Here is a 16,412-nt window from a genome sequence, read left to right as displayed (position 1 = left end):
ACAAGAAGCAACAGATGGAAACTAACCCAAGAGAAAAGCAACCTAGAACTAAGGAGGAATTTCCTGACAGTTAGAACAATTAATCAGTGGAACAACCTGCCTCCAGAAGCTGTGAATGTTCCAACAATGGAGGTTTTTAAGAAGAGAAGCCATTTGTCTGAAATGGTATAGGGTTTCCTGCCTGAGCAGGGGGTTCGACTAGAATACCTCCAAGTCATCATCTCCTCCTCCTCCTCCTCCTCCTCCTCCTCCTCCTCCTCCTCCTCCTCCTCCTCCTCCTCCTCCTTCTCCTTCTTCTTCTTCCTCCTCCTCCTCCTCTTCCTCCTCCTCCTCCTCTTCTTCTTCTTCTTCTTCTTCTTCTTCTTCTTCTTCTTCTTCTTCTTCTTCTTCTTCTTCTTCTTCTTCTTCATGTTTGGCTGGACATTGCATGTTAAGTATTAGTACTGCTTTATAAAGCCTTGGTAAGACGACACTTAGAATATTGCATCCAGTTTTGGTCACCACAATGTAAAAAAGATGTTGACACTCTAGAAAGAGTACAGAGAAGAGCAATAAAGATGATTAGGGGGCTGGAGGCTAAAACATATGAGGAACAGTTCCAGGAATTGGGTATGTCTAGCTTAATGAAGAGAAGGACGAGGGGTGACATGTTAGCAGTGTCCCAATATCTCAGGGGCTGCCACAAAGAAGAGGGTGTCAAGTTATTGTCCAAAGCACCTGAAGGCAGGACAAGAGGCAACGGATGGAAACTAATCAAAAGAGAAGCAACTTACAAATAATGAGAAACAATTAACCAGTGGAGCAGCTTGCCTCCAGGAGTTGTGGGTGCTCCATCACTGGAGACTTTTAAGAAGAGATTGGACAACCATTTGTGTGAAATGGGACAGGCTCTTCTGCTTGAGCAGGGGGTTGGACTAGAAGACCTCCAAGGTCCCTTCCAGCTCTGTTATTCTCTTGTCTGTTATTTGTCTTGCAATAGACCTCAAACAGAGACCAACCTGGCTGTCTTTCATGTCTTTTAGACTCTTGTTCTTTTGATGGCGAAATAATCCCAAACGAGAAGGAATGGCGGGTGAGCCCATGTGCCAAATGCCTCTGTCGGAACGGCTCTCTCCAGTGTTTCACCGTTTTTTGTCCACCTGCCTTCTGTAATGTGGTAAGATGATGCATGCTGTCAACTTCTTTGCATTTTATCATTTTTTAAAAACTGCAATTAGGTGAGGTGTCCTCTCCTGAGAAATTGCTGCCTGACAAAAGATTGGCCTTACCGAAAATATAAATTAAAATGGGATTACAGACCTGGCCCCTATTTTATGTTTCTTCTGCGTCAGGGGTAGGCAACCGTGGCTCTTTTATGACTCGTGGACTTCAACTCCCAGAATTCCTGAGCCAGCATGGCTCAGCTTGGAAACCTCTCCCTTTCCCCTCAGCATGGCTGGCTCAGGAATTCTGGGAGTTGAAGTCCACAAGTCATAAAAGAGCCAAGGTTGCCTACCCCATCTCTACGTTAACAGTTATGGAGAGATGCGATAAAATGAGGGAGTGGGCTGTCCGTAAAAACTCTTCTGCTCGGCCAAAAAATGCCTCCTGTTTCAACAGCTGCGTTTCCTAGGAGAGTAGGAAGTACGGCCCTCGCTCCGATTTGGCTTGATGATGTCACCAGGAAGTGCCTCTGCACAGTTGCATTGTCGCCGAACATTGTTTCCTGGCTTGTGATCCTGGCAATTGGGCTAATAGCCTTCTTGCTTGCCTATAATCGGCATACATTTCAGACATCGCTTCCAGCTTCCCCCCTCCCCTTTTCCTCCTCCTCTCCTTCTCTCCTTCCTCTTCCCATCCTCCTTTTTCTCCTCCTCTTCCTCCTCCCTCTCTCCCTCTCCCCCTTCCTCTTCCTCCTCTTCTCTCCCTCTGCTCTTCCCCATCCCCTTCCCCATCTCCTCCTTTTCCTCCTTCTCCTTCCCCTTCCTCTTCGTCTTTCTTCCCCTCCTCCCTCCCTCCTCCTTCTCTTTTTCCTCTTTTTCCTCTTCCTCCTCTTCTCCCCCTCTGCCCCTCCCCTCCCCGTCCCCTCTTTCTCCTCCTTCTTTTCCTCCTCCTCCTTTCCCCCCTCCTCCTTCTCCTCTTATTCCTCTTCTTCTCTCCCTGCCCCTTCCCATCCCCTTCCCTCCTCCTCCTCCTCCTTTTACTCCTCCTCCTCCCTCCTCCTTCCTTCCTTCCTTCCTTCTCCTCCTCCTCCTTTCCATTTCCTCTCAAGTTTCTGGAGCTATAAACTTTTTTTTTAATTTTAAAAAGTTTTTTTATTTATAAAACAGTTAAAACAAAGATGGACATAACGTAACATTCCAGTGTATATATTCCTAACAATTTGTTCCTCATCATACATATAATTCTTAATTTTTCTCTCTCTCTCTCTCTATATATGGGTCTTTGGTTATTCGGGTTTTCTCCCGCGTCAAATTGGAAGTGTCTTGGTGACGTTTCGACGAAGTCTCATTCGTCATCTTCAGGCTAGTGTTTTCGGCTTCGTGCTTCTAGAAGATGACGAATGAGACTTCGTCGAAACGTTGCCAAGACACTTCCAATTTGACGCGGGAGAAAACCTGAATAACCAAAGACCTACATACAAACACCCGCGAAAACCTCAGAAAACATATATTTGTTGTTCGAAGCACGAAGCTGAAAACACCAGCCTGAAGATGACGAATGGGACTTCGTCGAAACGTCGCCAAGACACTTCCAATTTTACGCGGGAGAAAACCCGAACAACCAAAGATTTATATATATATATATATATATATATATATATATATATATATATATATATATGTATATATGTATATATATATATATGTATATATATATATATATATATGCATGCATGCATACATACATACATACATACATACATACATACATACAGTCTCTAATTTGTTTCTCTATATACTAACATAGTTTTATATATCTCTATCTTAACACTAACTTAAAACCCGAACAGTTCTCCTTGATTCACACCAACAATAGAATTTGTCCCAGATTTCAAAGTAGTCTGACTCTGTCTTGTCCTTCATTTCCATTGTGAGCCTATCCATATCAGCACATGATAGGATTTTATATAAAATGTCTTCTTCTGTTGGAATTTCTTTATTCCTCCAGTTTTGTGCATACGCCAGTCTAGCAGCCGTGGGAATATGTAGCATCAAGGAAAGTATCCCTTTGTCGTATTTCTGCGTGGTTATTCCTAGTAGGAAGAGTTCTAGTTTTAGCTCTACCTCTATCATTAGTATTTCTTCCAGGCATTTTTTAACCTTGTTCCAAAAGTCACGGGCTTTTGAGCACTCCCACCACATGTGGTAATATGTCCCTCTTGCCAATTTACATTTCCAGCATGTGGAAGAAATATTTGGACCCATTTTAGCTAATCTTGTGGGTGGGAGATGCCATCTGTAGAACATTTTGTAGAGGTTTTCTTTTGTAGAGCGATAAACTTTTAAAGTTTATCGCTTTAAAGTGGCAAGAAGGTGACAAGCAACAGGAAGAAAGCAGAACTATTTAACTCATTTTTTGCATCTGTCTTTACACCAAGGGAAAAAACAGACCAACCTATCAAAAACAGTGCCATAAAAAACAAAACAGAAACACAAGTTAAGATAGGCAAGAAAATCGTTAGGGAGCACCTGTCCAGCCTAGATGGGTTCAAATCGCCAGGACCAGATGGATTACACCCCAGAGTTCTCAAGGAACTGGCAGATGTGATATCGGAACCACTGAACTATATTTTTCAAAGATCCTGGAACACAGGGGAATTACCAGAGGACTGGAAAAGAGCTGATGTAGTTCCCATCCTCAAAAAAGGAAAAAAAATGGATCCAGGAAATTACAGACCTATCAGCCTGACCTCAATACCTGGGAAGATCCTGGAAAAGATAATCAAACAACGAATCAACGAACACCTAGAGGCAAACAAAGTCATTACTAAAAGCCAACATGGGTTTGTCAAAAATAGATCATGCCAGACAAATCTTATTGCATTCTTTGACCAAGTGACAAAATTAGTGGATCAGAGGAATGCTGTGGACATAATTTACTTGGACTTCAGTAAGGCATTTGATAAAGTAGATCACAACCTACTACTTGACAAGATAGAAAAATGTGGGGTAGACAGAACCACCACCAGATGGATCCGTAGCTGGCTGACCGGCCGTACTCAGCGAGTGGTCCTCAATGGAACTGCATCTATATGGAGGGAAGTGTGTAGTGGGGTGCCCCAGGGCTCTGTTCTGGGCCCAGTACTCTTCAACATCTTCATCAACGATTTGGATGAAGGGATAGATGGGGAACTCATCAAATTTGCAGACGACACCAAGCTGGCAGGAATAGCCAACACTCCAGAAGACAGGCTTCAGATACAGAAGGATCTGGACAGACTTGAACACTGGGCACTAACTAACAAAATGAAATTCAATGGTGAAAAAAGCAAGGTTCTACATTTAGGCAAGAAAAACCAAATGCACAAGTACAGCATAGGTGGCACCATGCTCAATAGTAGTAACTGTGAGAGGGACCTCGGAGTCCTAGTAGACAATCACTTAAATATGAGCCAGCAGTGTGCTGCAGCTGCCAAAAAGGCCAACACAGTGCTAGGCTGCATTAACAGAGGGATAGAATCAAGATCACGTGAAATATTAATACCACTCTTCAATGCCTTGGTAAGGCCACACTTGGAATACTGCATCCAGTTTTGGTCACCACGATGTAAAAAAGATGTTGAGACTCTAGAAAGAGTACAGAGAAGAGCAACAAAGATGATTAGGGGACTGGAGGCTAAAACATATAAGGAACGGTTGCTAGAATTGGGTATGTCTAGTTTAACGAAGAGAAGGACAAGGGGGGACATGATAGCAGTATTCCAATATCTCAGGGGCTGCCATAAAGAAGAGGGAATTAAGCTATTTTCCAAAGCACCTGAAGGCAGGACAAGAAGCAACGGGTGGAAACTAATCAAGGAGAGAAGCAACCTAGAACTAAGGAGAAACTTCCTGACAGTGAGAACAATTAATCAGTGGAACAGCCTGCCTCCAGAAGCAGTAAATGCTCCAACACTGGAAGTTTTTAAGAAGAGACTGGACAGCCATTTGTCTGAAATGGTGTAGGGTTTCCTGCCCGAGCAGGGGGTTGGACTAGATGACCTCCAAGGTCCCTTCCAACTTTACTACTATTATTATTATAAAGTAGTTTGAGAAAAAGTCTGAGCTGAGCTGAGCTTTCGAGAAGTGGGGGTGGGAAGTGTTTTTACCTGGCTCTCCCTGCTTTTCCCAGACACAGAAAGCAATCCTATCTTTATTCACAGCATCTGGGAACACCATCTGTGTCTACCCCTGTTGCATCTTGACTGATTATGTGCCATCAAGTTGAGGTCAGCTCTTAACTCCCACATAACTAGAAAAATGTGTTCTACTGACAATTTGTCCCTGACCTGGTTTTTCCATTTCATTTTCATTTCTTCCCAATGTGCATGCATTGTCACTAGAAGCAACGTCCTAGCTCAGTGAGGGCGAATCTTTTAGAGACCGAGTGCCCCAAAACTGGCCCCGCCCCTGCTCCACCCCCTGCCCACCCTGCTCTGCCCCCCCCATACCCCACCCCGCCTGCCTCCAGTCACCGCCGCAGATCGCCCAGCAGCGCTATGGCGGCCACACCCTCTGCCCGTGCCCTGCAGCATCAACTGCATGATGGGGTGTGAGAGCAGAGTCTTGTCTACGTTGCCTAGCTGCCATGACCTTGGCTGGGCTGCTCCGTGTGGGCCACGCTCGAGGGCGACTCTTCTTCAGGGGGGCTGCTGGAGAGGAGGGGGTCACGGGGGGGGAGGCAAGGTTGGGGCAACGGCACATGTGCCCACAGAGAGGGCTCCGGGTGCTGCCTCTGGCACCTGTGCCATAGGTTCGCCACCACTGTCCTAGCTGTTGGTTTGCCTCTTCTTGCCTTTCCTAAATGCAGGCAGTCTTCGACTTACGACCACAATTCAACCCAAAAATTCTGTTGCTAAGTGAAACATTTATTAAGTGAGTTTGGGCCCAATTTGACGACCTTTCTTTTCAAAGTTGTTAAGTTGAACCACTGCAATTATTAAGTTAGTAACACGGTTGTTAAGAGAATCTGGCTTCCCCATTGACTTTGCTGGTCAGAAGGTCGCAAAAGGGGATCGTGTGACCCCGGGACACTGCAACCGTCATAAGTACATGCCAGTTGCCAAGCCTCTGAATTTTGATCAGGTGTCTGTGAGGATGCTACAATGGCTGTACGTGTGAAAAATGGCCATTTGTCACTTTTTAGTGCCATTGTAACTTCGAACCATCGCTAAATGAACTGTTGTAAGTCGAGGACTACCTGTAAATTACTCTAGAACCCTGACTGAAAGAGCCCCCAATTAATGGATCTCAGATGTAACTCATAATCAGGTCCCCAGTTTCAGTCTGTTGTATGCAAAGTAGTCCAGACGATTCTATTAATGTACCATATTTCATTTTGCATATTCATGTTACGTGCATCTAATGCATGTAATGTACGTGGCACTATTTATGCTATTTATAGCCACTGGGTCCCGATATCATGATGCAAATGAGGTAAAAATAAGGTAAATTAACACAAATGACATAAATTTGGATTTAACGGACCTTTGGGAAAACAAAGGCATCCTCCTGCTAATGGTCCATTAAATCAAGCCTTTACTGCAGTCTTAATTTGCTCTTAACACATAATTGCGCTTTAATGAATTGCCGAGTGTTTATAAGTCACTCTGCTTGTAATCAGTGACCAAATTACTAGATTCTGTTATTTCAGTAAAATATTGATGCTGCGTTTCCCTTTACTCCCTTCCCAGTTAAGTTAAATATTGATGTCCTTTTTTGCTTTACCTCTTAATTAAGTAAGAGAGCTAAAGCTTTATCACGTGTAGTGTATGTGTGCTTAGTAGGCTTTAAATATTTAGGACAAGTAGCTATGAACCAGATAAGGGAACATATTTCTTATTTGACATTACGACGAGGTATTTAGGAATATTATGTCCTCAGAGAAAGGAGTTGGACAGGAGTTGTTCTATCATTCATTATGGAGCAGAGCTGGGAAATCACTACAAAATCTATACTGTAGGAGAAAGAGAGACAAAGCCTGGGGGTGGAGTCAAGAGAGGAATCAGTCTAGTGTTGCTACATACTCACAAGCTCCCACAAGCGGTCTAGTCCAAGCCCTCTTGAATTTCATGAGCTCTTATCTAACTCTCTTTTTTTTAAAACAAGTTTTATTAATTTTCTAGTTTTATATTCAAGTATTTAGGAAGCAGCGTGGTGATTGGGTAATCAATAGTCCAGTAACAAGACCTTTTGTACATGTCTCAGGTTACATCATCAAAAATTTCCTCTCTATTTCCCTTGATTATTATATCACATTCAAATTAATACATTTCTAATTATAACTCGATCAATTAAGGCATTTATCAATATATTTTAACTTATACATATCCGTGTCCTGTTTTTAAATTTTACCTAATTTCAATTACAGTGTTCCAATTTAGCCTTTAATATCCATAATATTTAGATTTCAGGTAACCCAAATTTCCCTTATTTCATTACAAAATAGTTGTCATATCTAAAATACACATATTGTTTCCTTAAATACATTCTTACTTTATTTCACAAATATATTCTATTTCTCATCCTAGTACCTCATCACTTACTAATAAAGTATCCTTTATTGTCTCAATCCAACTTCCGTATTATAATTCAAAACTATATTCTAATGGCTAATTTTCACTTCCCTTATAAATCTTAAGTCCTAAATATTAAATCAATTAATCTCTTTTAAAATCTCCTTAGCCCAGCGGTTCTCAACCTTTGTGTGACGGCGACCCCATCACACGGACGCACCACACAGGTGCGGCGGCGCCCCCATGCGTGGCACGCATGCACGGCACGCATGCGCGGCGGCGCCCCTTGAGGGGGAAAAATGGCGGATCGCGTTGTTTGGCGACCCCCATAAAATGGTCGTTCGACCCCAAATGGGGTCGCGACCCATAGGTTGAGAACCGCTGCCTTAGCCCATTAAGTAAGATTTTAGGCTCTTCCATTATAAATCAAAAAAAAAATCTCATTTTTTTTAAGTCTAATTCTGCTTTCTAGGTCTTATCTAACTCTTGTCTCTGCCATTCCGTCTCCTACGATCAACTCTCTGAAGCAACACAATTTCTTTACAGGTAGTCCTTGACTTACGACCACAGTTGAGTCCAAAATTTCCATTGCTTAAGTGAAACATTTGTTAAGTGAGTTTTGCCCCATTTTACAACCTTTTTTGCCAGATTTGTTAAGTGAATCACAGCAGTTGTTAAGTCAGCAACATGGTGGTGATGTAAATCTGGCTTCCCCATTGACTTTGCCTGTCAGAAGGTCGCAAAAACGGGATCACATGAACCTGAGACATTGCAGCCGTCATAAATATGAACCAAGCGTCTGAATTTTGATCATGTGACCATGGGGATGCTGCAAGGGTCGTAAGTATGAAAAATGACTCCCTTTTTCTCCAGCAGGATGGCTGTAGAGTCCAATGGATGGGTTCTATGACAGCCTTCCTGCCCGGCAGACTGGGTAAAAACTTTGGCCACACCCCTTCCTTTGGGCGTGACCCCAGTTTTGACTCAGTCTCGAAGCCCGGTAGCAGTGCGAGAATCAGCTCTTGAAAGATTCATAAAAAAAGACAAAATCTCCCTCTTCCCAGACTAAATTTCTAGACTAAATTGGCAGATAAGGAAAAATTTTAGCAGCTGACTTGGACCCTGAGCTATTACCGGATCTCCATCCACCGGAGGATCGTTGGAGCGGTGAGCGTATCCCCAGGGTCTAGGGCGGCTAGCCAAGGGGTTCGGGGAGCTCACTGGGTCGTTCGCCGACCCCCAGCAGGTTAATCAGCTGAACGGCGTGGGGATCACAGCCCGATTGGCGATAGAGCCGGGGCTAGGCTCGGCGCCAAACAGCTGATCGCCGCGAAAAGGAATTGCTGCAGCTGATCGGTGCGGATAATTGCGGCCGGACCGGCCGACGGAGCCGCGGCGCCATTCGCCACTTCAGGGGAGAGTTCCCCTCCCCCCCCTTTTTAAAGCCCGAAAGGGCCATTTTAACCGGCGTTCGCCTTCTTCCTTGCCTTTTCCCCCATACTGGCGCGCAGGGAGGACAGGAAGATTTCAGAGCCGGCAACTAAGAGCCGCCATTGTGAGCCTCGTGGTCTCCATAGGCTTTGGTTGGGGGGAGTGGCCTCCTCTAATTCGCCATTTTGAATGAGCGGATTAACCCGCCGTTCCATTGTGGGTGGGGTTTTTGCCATCCGGAGGAGTCTACTTGCATCACAAAGAGGGAAGAGGGGAAAACAGATCAAACTGCCATCAATTTGAACGTGGTCTGTTTTTACAGTCACAGATTGGGGGAGATAAAGTCACCAGTTATATCGTGTCGTGTCAGGACTGGAACTTCTTCGGATTAGGTGAGGAGGTGAGGAGGAATAATTTCTCTAACTGTTCCTATAGTGACCTTTAGTCACTGCCTTGCAGGATCTCCTGTCCAAAGAATCCTGTCTGTCCGGCCATTGTTCGTATAGGCAGAAGAGGGCATCAGCCCCAAGTATCTGCATCTGATCTGCGTACCTTATTCCCCCACTCCAGGCATTGCCTACTCGGGGTGCCTGGCACAACGGCAGACAATGTCTCGTATTCAGTCACACAGGTCCCTCAATTGTCCCCCCCACAACAGCAACAAAAACGCAGATCTTCTGAACCAGAGGTGGGGGGGAAGAAGAAGGCTAAAACAAAGCACCTTACTCAGAAGGGACAATCTAAAACGGCTGAGCGAGAGGCTTTGAGGAGACATTTGGCTTTAGAACGACAAATTACCAGGGCACAGAGAACCAATTCCAATGGGACAAGTATGGTTTCCCCTGTCCCATTGGCGGCACCCAGCTCAGAACCTACTGCCCAGGAAGTTCTCAAAACTTGGTCTCCTCCTGGGGAAACTGAACAGTTGGATTCCTCCAATCACTCCTCACCAGCTTCTTCTCCCGACCACACTCCAGTGTGTCCCTCCAGCGACAAAGCGCAGGAGAACATATGGTCGGCACAATTTCAGGCATTCATGCAGGATGCCTTTTCCCAGTTCATGGCTTCTAAGGGGCAAGCGGCCTTTCACACACCCCATAAGGGACGAACTAGGCCGCCCCCTACCGACATTTCTGAGACTTCCTCTCAAATAGGAGAGGGTGACTCATTAGACCTTGATATGTCAGACATGCCCCTTTCGGAGGATGAGGAGACCGCACCTGAGCAGGCGACGAGCTCTGGCCTCTTTAACCCAGCGCTCCTCAAATCGCTTCTGATAAAGGCAGTCTCCACGGTCAGCCTGACATCAGTGCAGGAAGAGAAGCCCTCTACAAGCAAGAAGGCCAATCCTCTATTTGCCAAAAAGGTCCCACAGGATAAGTACATTCCATGTCCGGAGGTCTTCATGACCACGGTAGAGGAACAATGGTCCTCCCTTGCAAGCCCACCGGCACCCAATAGCGTGGAAAGAAAGCTTTTCAATCTCTCTCCCTCCTTCTCGAACATGTTAGAGGTTCCTACGGTAGATAACCCCTTGATCTCATTATTTTCTACCTCCGCGATTCCAGGAGACATGGCGGATGCCTTGAAACCTGAAGAAAAGAAATATGAACACTCCCTCCGTCGTTCCCACATGGCTGCAGCCTGGGCGGCCAAAGCAGCCACTTCGTCATCATTCTTCGCGAGGGCCTGTATTATGTGGTTGAGGGAACTGCAAAGCACGGTGCCTCCTGATCAGGTCAGAGTTCACCAAACATTGGCCAAGCTCCTCGCGGCCTCTCAGTTCATGGCTGATGCGTCACTGTACGCAACAAAGTACGCGGCAAGATCCATTGCGGCCACAGTGGCCTCGCGTAGACTACTGTGGCTCAAAAATTGGAAGACAGACCTGAGGTCCAAGTGGCGTCTCTCGACGTCCAAATACAGCGGGGCATTCCTATTTGGATCCATACTGGACCCGCATGTCAGTGAAGGCAGAGATAAGAGGAAGATTTTAGTACACCCATCAAAGAAGTTTGATAGGAGAAGCAGTCAAGATTTCCGGAGACAGGGCTCCCGCCCAGGAAGCCCCTGGGAATGGAGGCAGCCCTTTCGGTCAGGGCAATCCTGGGACTGGCCCAGAGGCTCACGATCCTTCTACCCGAGACAGGATCGACCCCAGGATCGCCAAAACACGGGAGCCAGAGGCCAGTTCCAGTCCAGACGTCCATATAGGGGATCGGGAGGCAGATCCTTTAAGCGCACCAAGTGACACCAAACAGGACACTCCCATCGGAGGTCGGTTAGGAAAATTCATCGAGGTCTGGGAGCAGACCACTACCGACGCCTGGGTCTTGGAGACGATCAGACATGGTCTGACCTTAGACTTTTGTTCTCCCCCACCAAACCGGTTCATCAGATGTCCTATCTCCAGAAAGGTACACAAGGCAAGGTTGCTAACTTTGGCCATAGCTCACCTCTTGTCAATTCAAGCCATAGAGAGGGTACCAAAGGGAGAGGAAGGAAGAGGATTTTATTCCATCCTCTTCGTTATCCCAAAAACATCAGGAGGATGGAGAGCAATATTGGACCTGAAGGGCCTGAATTATCACATAAAATACAGGAGGTTCAAGATGCACTCCTTGAAATCCATCCTAGCCAGCATCAGGGAAGACGATCTACTATCCTCAATAGATCTAACAGAGGCGTACCTACACATTCCCATTCATCCCAGTTACCGGAAATTCCTCAGATTTACCTACGCGGGCCGGCATTACCAATACAGGGCCCTATCCTTCGGGCCATCCTCAGCGCCAAGGGTATTTACCAAGATCCTAGCTGTAATAGCGGCCCATCTCAGGCTGATGCCGGTTCGCGTACAGTTCTATCTGGACGACATCTTGATTCAGTCCAGATCTCAGGAACAAGCAAAGGCAGATCTCAAGACCACAATCCGAACCCTACAGGGGCATGGATTCTCGGTCAATTTAGTCAAGAGTCACCTCACTCCCTCAAGGAGACTGCAACACCTAGGCGCAGTGATAGACTCGTCACAGTGCAGGGTATACCTTTCCCAGGAACGACAAATCAGCATATCCAAGCTAATCCACCAAATTCAGGGAATCAGGAGAGTGCCCGTGATACAGCTTTCGAAACTCCTGGGAAAGATGATATCTTGCATGGGCATTATACCATGGGCAAGGCTCCACTCGAGGGAGTTGCAGTGGTTCCTCCTACCCTACCAGAGGAGGAATCTCAGCACCTCCAACAGGAAGGTCTTGGTACCAGTACAGGTGATGAGATCACTGAAATGGTGGATATCTCCCAAGATACTCAAGGGGAGCATATTCGAGGAGCCGAACAGGGTCACGCTCACGACAGACGCGAGCCTGTTCGGATGGGGAGCCCACCTGGGAACCCAGATAGCACAGGGCCAGTGGGACCAGAAGGACCTTTCACACAGCATCAATTGGCTAGAGCTCCGGGCCATCCACCTGGCTCTACGTCATTTCTCACACCTAGTAACAAGGAGGCACGTCCTCGTATTAACAGACAATGTAGCAGCCAAGGCACATGTAAACAAGGAGGGGGGAACGCGATCAGCGGAACTAATGAAGGAGGCATTAGCTCTGGCTCGGTGGGCAGAAACCAATGTGAGTTCCATCAGAGCAGAACACATCTCAGGGGAGACAAATACCCAGGCAGACTCCCTGAGCAGAGCCAGGGTGGATCAGTCGGAATGGCGCCTGGATCCGGCTCTGTTCGAGGAGATCTCCCGGAGATTCGGGCAACCGCATCTGGACCTATTTGCCAATCACAAGAACACACAACTCCCCAGGTTCTTTTCCAGATTCCCGTCTCCGGGGTCGGAGGGAACGGATGCTCTCAGGTGTCGGTGGCCGGCGCATCTCCTGTACGCCTTTCCACCGTTGCCCTTAATACCGGCGACCATACGCAAGTTGATTCTGGAAGGCGCAGAGATAGTCTGCATTGCCCCGCATTGGCCACGGCGCCCGTGGTTTGCCGACCTCGTGGACCTTTCGATATCACCCCCGTGGAGGATTCCCCCGGACAGAGTAATTCTCAGCCAGGGCAAGTTTGTGCACCTAGATCCCCAGTGGCTACAACTAGCCGCTTGGCATTTGAGCGGCAAAGTTTAGCCAAGCAATTGTACTCGGCAGGGGTGATATCGATCATGCAAGCATCACGAAGAGCGTCCACGAACAGGATTTACGATGCTACATGGAAAGGGTTTTGTAGGTGGTGCGTTTCTCTTCGCCTACATCCAGCTGCAGCATCTATCCCCAATATTCTAGATTATCTCTTGGAAGGTCTTAATAAGGGCCTATCAGTCAACACTATTCGCAGACAGATATCGGCTCTCTCAACTGTACTCGCCTGCGACAACTTAACCTCCCTAGCGCATCACCCAGCGATTAACGCCTTTTTAAAAGGGGCGACCAACACAAGACCCCCCGTCATACACAGGTACCCGTCTTGGAACTTGCCTAAAGTCCTTCTAGCCTTGACATCAGCACCCTTTGAGCCTCTTGAATCATGTTCCCTTCATCACCTATCGCTGAAGGTAGCCTTTCTTGTGGCAATTACTTCAGCAAGGAGAATTTCAGAACTAGCGGCACTGTCAGTAAGGAAGGATCTGTGTACCTTTTTCAAGGACAAGGTCGTTCTTAGGCCAGACCCGACCTTCATTCCGAAAGTAAACAGCATCTTTCACAGATCTCAGGAACTGACTCTTCCTGATTTCTGCCCAAAACCCAAACATAGGCTAGAGCATAGATGGCACAAGCTGGACGTACGTAGAGCGCTGTGTTTCTACGTGAAACGCACTTCGGCCTTCCGCAAGACAGAGGCATTATTTGTTTCCTTTCAACCATCAACTATGGGAAAGAAGGTGTCTTCTTCCACCATAGGTAGGTGGATCAGAGCCTGCATAGCCCAAGCCTACGTCTCGCAGGAACTACCAGTACCCGCAAATGTGACTGCCCATTCAACACGGAGCGCAGCCACATCTGCGGCGTGGCTGACACAGGCACCGGTAGAGGAAATTTGCAAGGCAGCAACTTGGTCTTCACCGTCTGTCTTCATTCGGCATTACCGTTTAGACTCCCTTGCCGCATCAGATGCTGCCTTTGGTAGAAGAGTGCTACAGCAAGTCGTATCTGCTCAGAATTCGGTAGCCTAGACATTCCCTCCCAGGGGGACATGAGGGCTTTGGTATGTCCCATCCATTGGACTCTACAGCCATCCTGCTGGAGAAGGGGCGTTGTCTTAACCTGAACGCCTTTTCTCAGCAGGATGATGTAGAGTCCAAGCCCACCCAGGGGTTAGGTCTAGGCAGGTATATAATAAAGAGCTGCAATATTAATTCCAACAAAGTTTCTCGCATAAGTCAAAACTGGGGTCACGCCCAAAGGAAGGGGTGTGGCCAAAGTTTTTACCCAGTCTGCCGGGCAGGAAGGCTGTCATAGAACCCATCCATTGGACTCTACATCATCCTGCTGAGAAAAGGCGTTCAGATAAGACAACGCCCCATTTTTCAGTGTCGTGGTAACGTTGAATGGTCATTAAATGAACTGTTGTAAGTCAAGGACTAGCTGTACTACTAAAAACGTTTCTTCTCTTGTGGGCATTCCTTTTTCCCCACATTAAGGGGACCGTCTCTTCCAATATGGGTCACTAGTCATTCGGGTTACTAGGAGGAACTTGGTGCATAGAAGCAGGAGGCCAAACAACATGGATCATCAAGTTCAGGCAGTAAACAATTTCCCTCTCCCTGTGGTCTCCCTTCGCTCTTCCATCCTGAATTTAAAGAGCTATCCGGTGTCCCATATTACAAATACTAAGCCAGTGATGGCGAACCTTTTAGAGACTGAGTGCCCAAACTGCAACCCAAAACCCACTTATGCATCGTCAGGTGACGGGTGGGTGTGGCCCATTGGGTGGGTGTGGCCCATTGGGTATGTATGGCCAATTATGTGGGTGTGGCCCATTGTGTGGACGTGGCTGCGGTGGTAACAGCAGACTGGGTGGGACTAAAAAGTTCAATCAATCAATTCCAACTTTGCAAGATCTTTTTTTCCCATGAGAAGTTGAAATTGAGTGATTGATTGAACCTTTTTTTTTTTTTTTTTGCACATGGCGGCGGAGGCCTAAAGCCAAAAGGTTTTATAAAACCCAGCTGAAGGCCTAGGACTGGGGCGTGCCATAGGTTCGCCACCACTGTACTAAGCCCTTTTTGATGAGGGTATATATTCTTGGGAGAGAGCATGTTCAGAAGATTCTTCCCTTTGTTCAGCTTTGTCATAAACATGAAGCATGAAGAGAAAAAGAACTTGAGGACCAAGCTGGGAAGAGTTTAATTTGATTTCATTCCCATTCTTCCACACAGCGGTTGTTATTCAAGTTTTTCCCTTTTATTGATTTAATTAAGCAGAACAAAGGAAAAGTAATACTGTATTTTATTTATTCAGTGTACGGCAGAGGTCCCCAACCTTTTGGGCATCAGGGACCGGTTACATGGAGAGAGGTTTTTCCGTGGACCGGAAGGGGTGTGGTTTTGTGTGCTGCCTGCATCCTGCAGATGGGGCTTTGCTTGTTTTTGCGGACCGGTTGCTGGCATGCCGTGGCCTGGTACCGGTCCTTGGACCGGGGGTGGGGGACCCCTGGTGTATGGCATACAGTGTCGGAGAAATCTACAAATTCTAGACACAATGCAGTGTTCACGAGTGAAAATGTGGCAGCTACATGCCTTATCGTTTTCATCTTGTCCTTATAGTAAGGGAGGGGGAGATGAGGCTTCGAATGGGCTAGTTAGAGAAGTGAAACCTCTCCAATTCTTCAGACATTTGTTGAAACACAGATGTATGGAAACATTTCGAGGACAGAAGATAACAGAAGGTTCTCAAAACGACAAGAAGATGTTTACAATGAACTAAGTGGACATCTCAATGGTTGGGCTGGGAATGTCGTTGTTATATGCTTTGATTAGATGTCTTGGGATTTCAGAGTTAGTTTTCTTTCACCTATACCAGTGATAGTGAACCTTTTAGAGACCGAGTGCCCAAAAACCGCCCCCGCTCGCTTGCTGGGCCGCCCACCATCTCCACGGCTTGCCGCAGCAGATCGTCCAGGCGGTCCAGCAGTGCCATGGTGGCCACGCCCTCTGCCCGCGCCCTGCAGCATCATCTGTGCAAGATGGGGCGCAAGGGTGGAGTCTTGTCCCTGCTGCCCAGCTGAGGAGGGGGCCGTGGGGGGAAGTGGGGCTAGGCCGACGGCGTGTATGCTC

General features: G+C 46.9%; 1 protein-coding gene across 2 annotated transcripts in view; it reads left to right on the top strand.

Annotated features, from left to right (window-relative positions):
- FRAS1 (Fraser extracellular matrix complex subunit 1) overlaps window positions 1-16,412 on the top strand; it is a 416,742-nt gene that overhangs the window by 142,822 nt on the left and 257,508 nt on the right. For both annotated transcript variants that reach the window (XM_039318704.1, XM_039318705.1), the window contains exon 6: window positions 1,023-1,156. In XM_039318704.1, coding sequence (XP_039174638.1) covers window positions 1,023-1,156 — 134 coding nt within the window. The remainder of the gene's footprint in view (window positions 1-1,022; window positions 1,157-16,412) is intronic.

The sequence above is a fragment of the Crotalus tigris genome, unplaced genomic scaffold (assembly GCF_016545835.1).
Source record: "Crotalus tigris isolate CLP2741 ecotype Arizona unplaced genomic scaffold, ASM1654583v1 scf7180000021465.51407817327:1047546, whole genome shotgun sequence".
Classification (NCBI taxonomy): domain Eukaryota; kingdom Metazoa; phylum Chordata; class Lepidosauria; order Squamata; family Viperidae; genus Crotalus; species Crotalus tigris.
The sequence above is the reverse complement of the archived record's forward strand: the minus strand, read 5'-3'. Positions and strand labels throughout refer to the sequence as shown.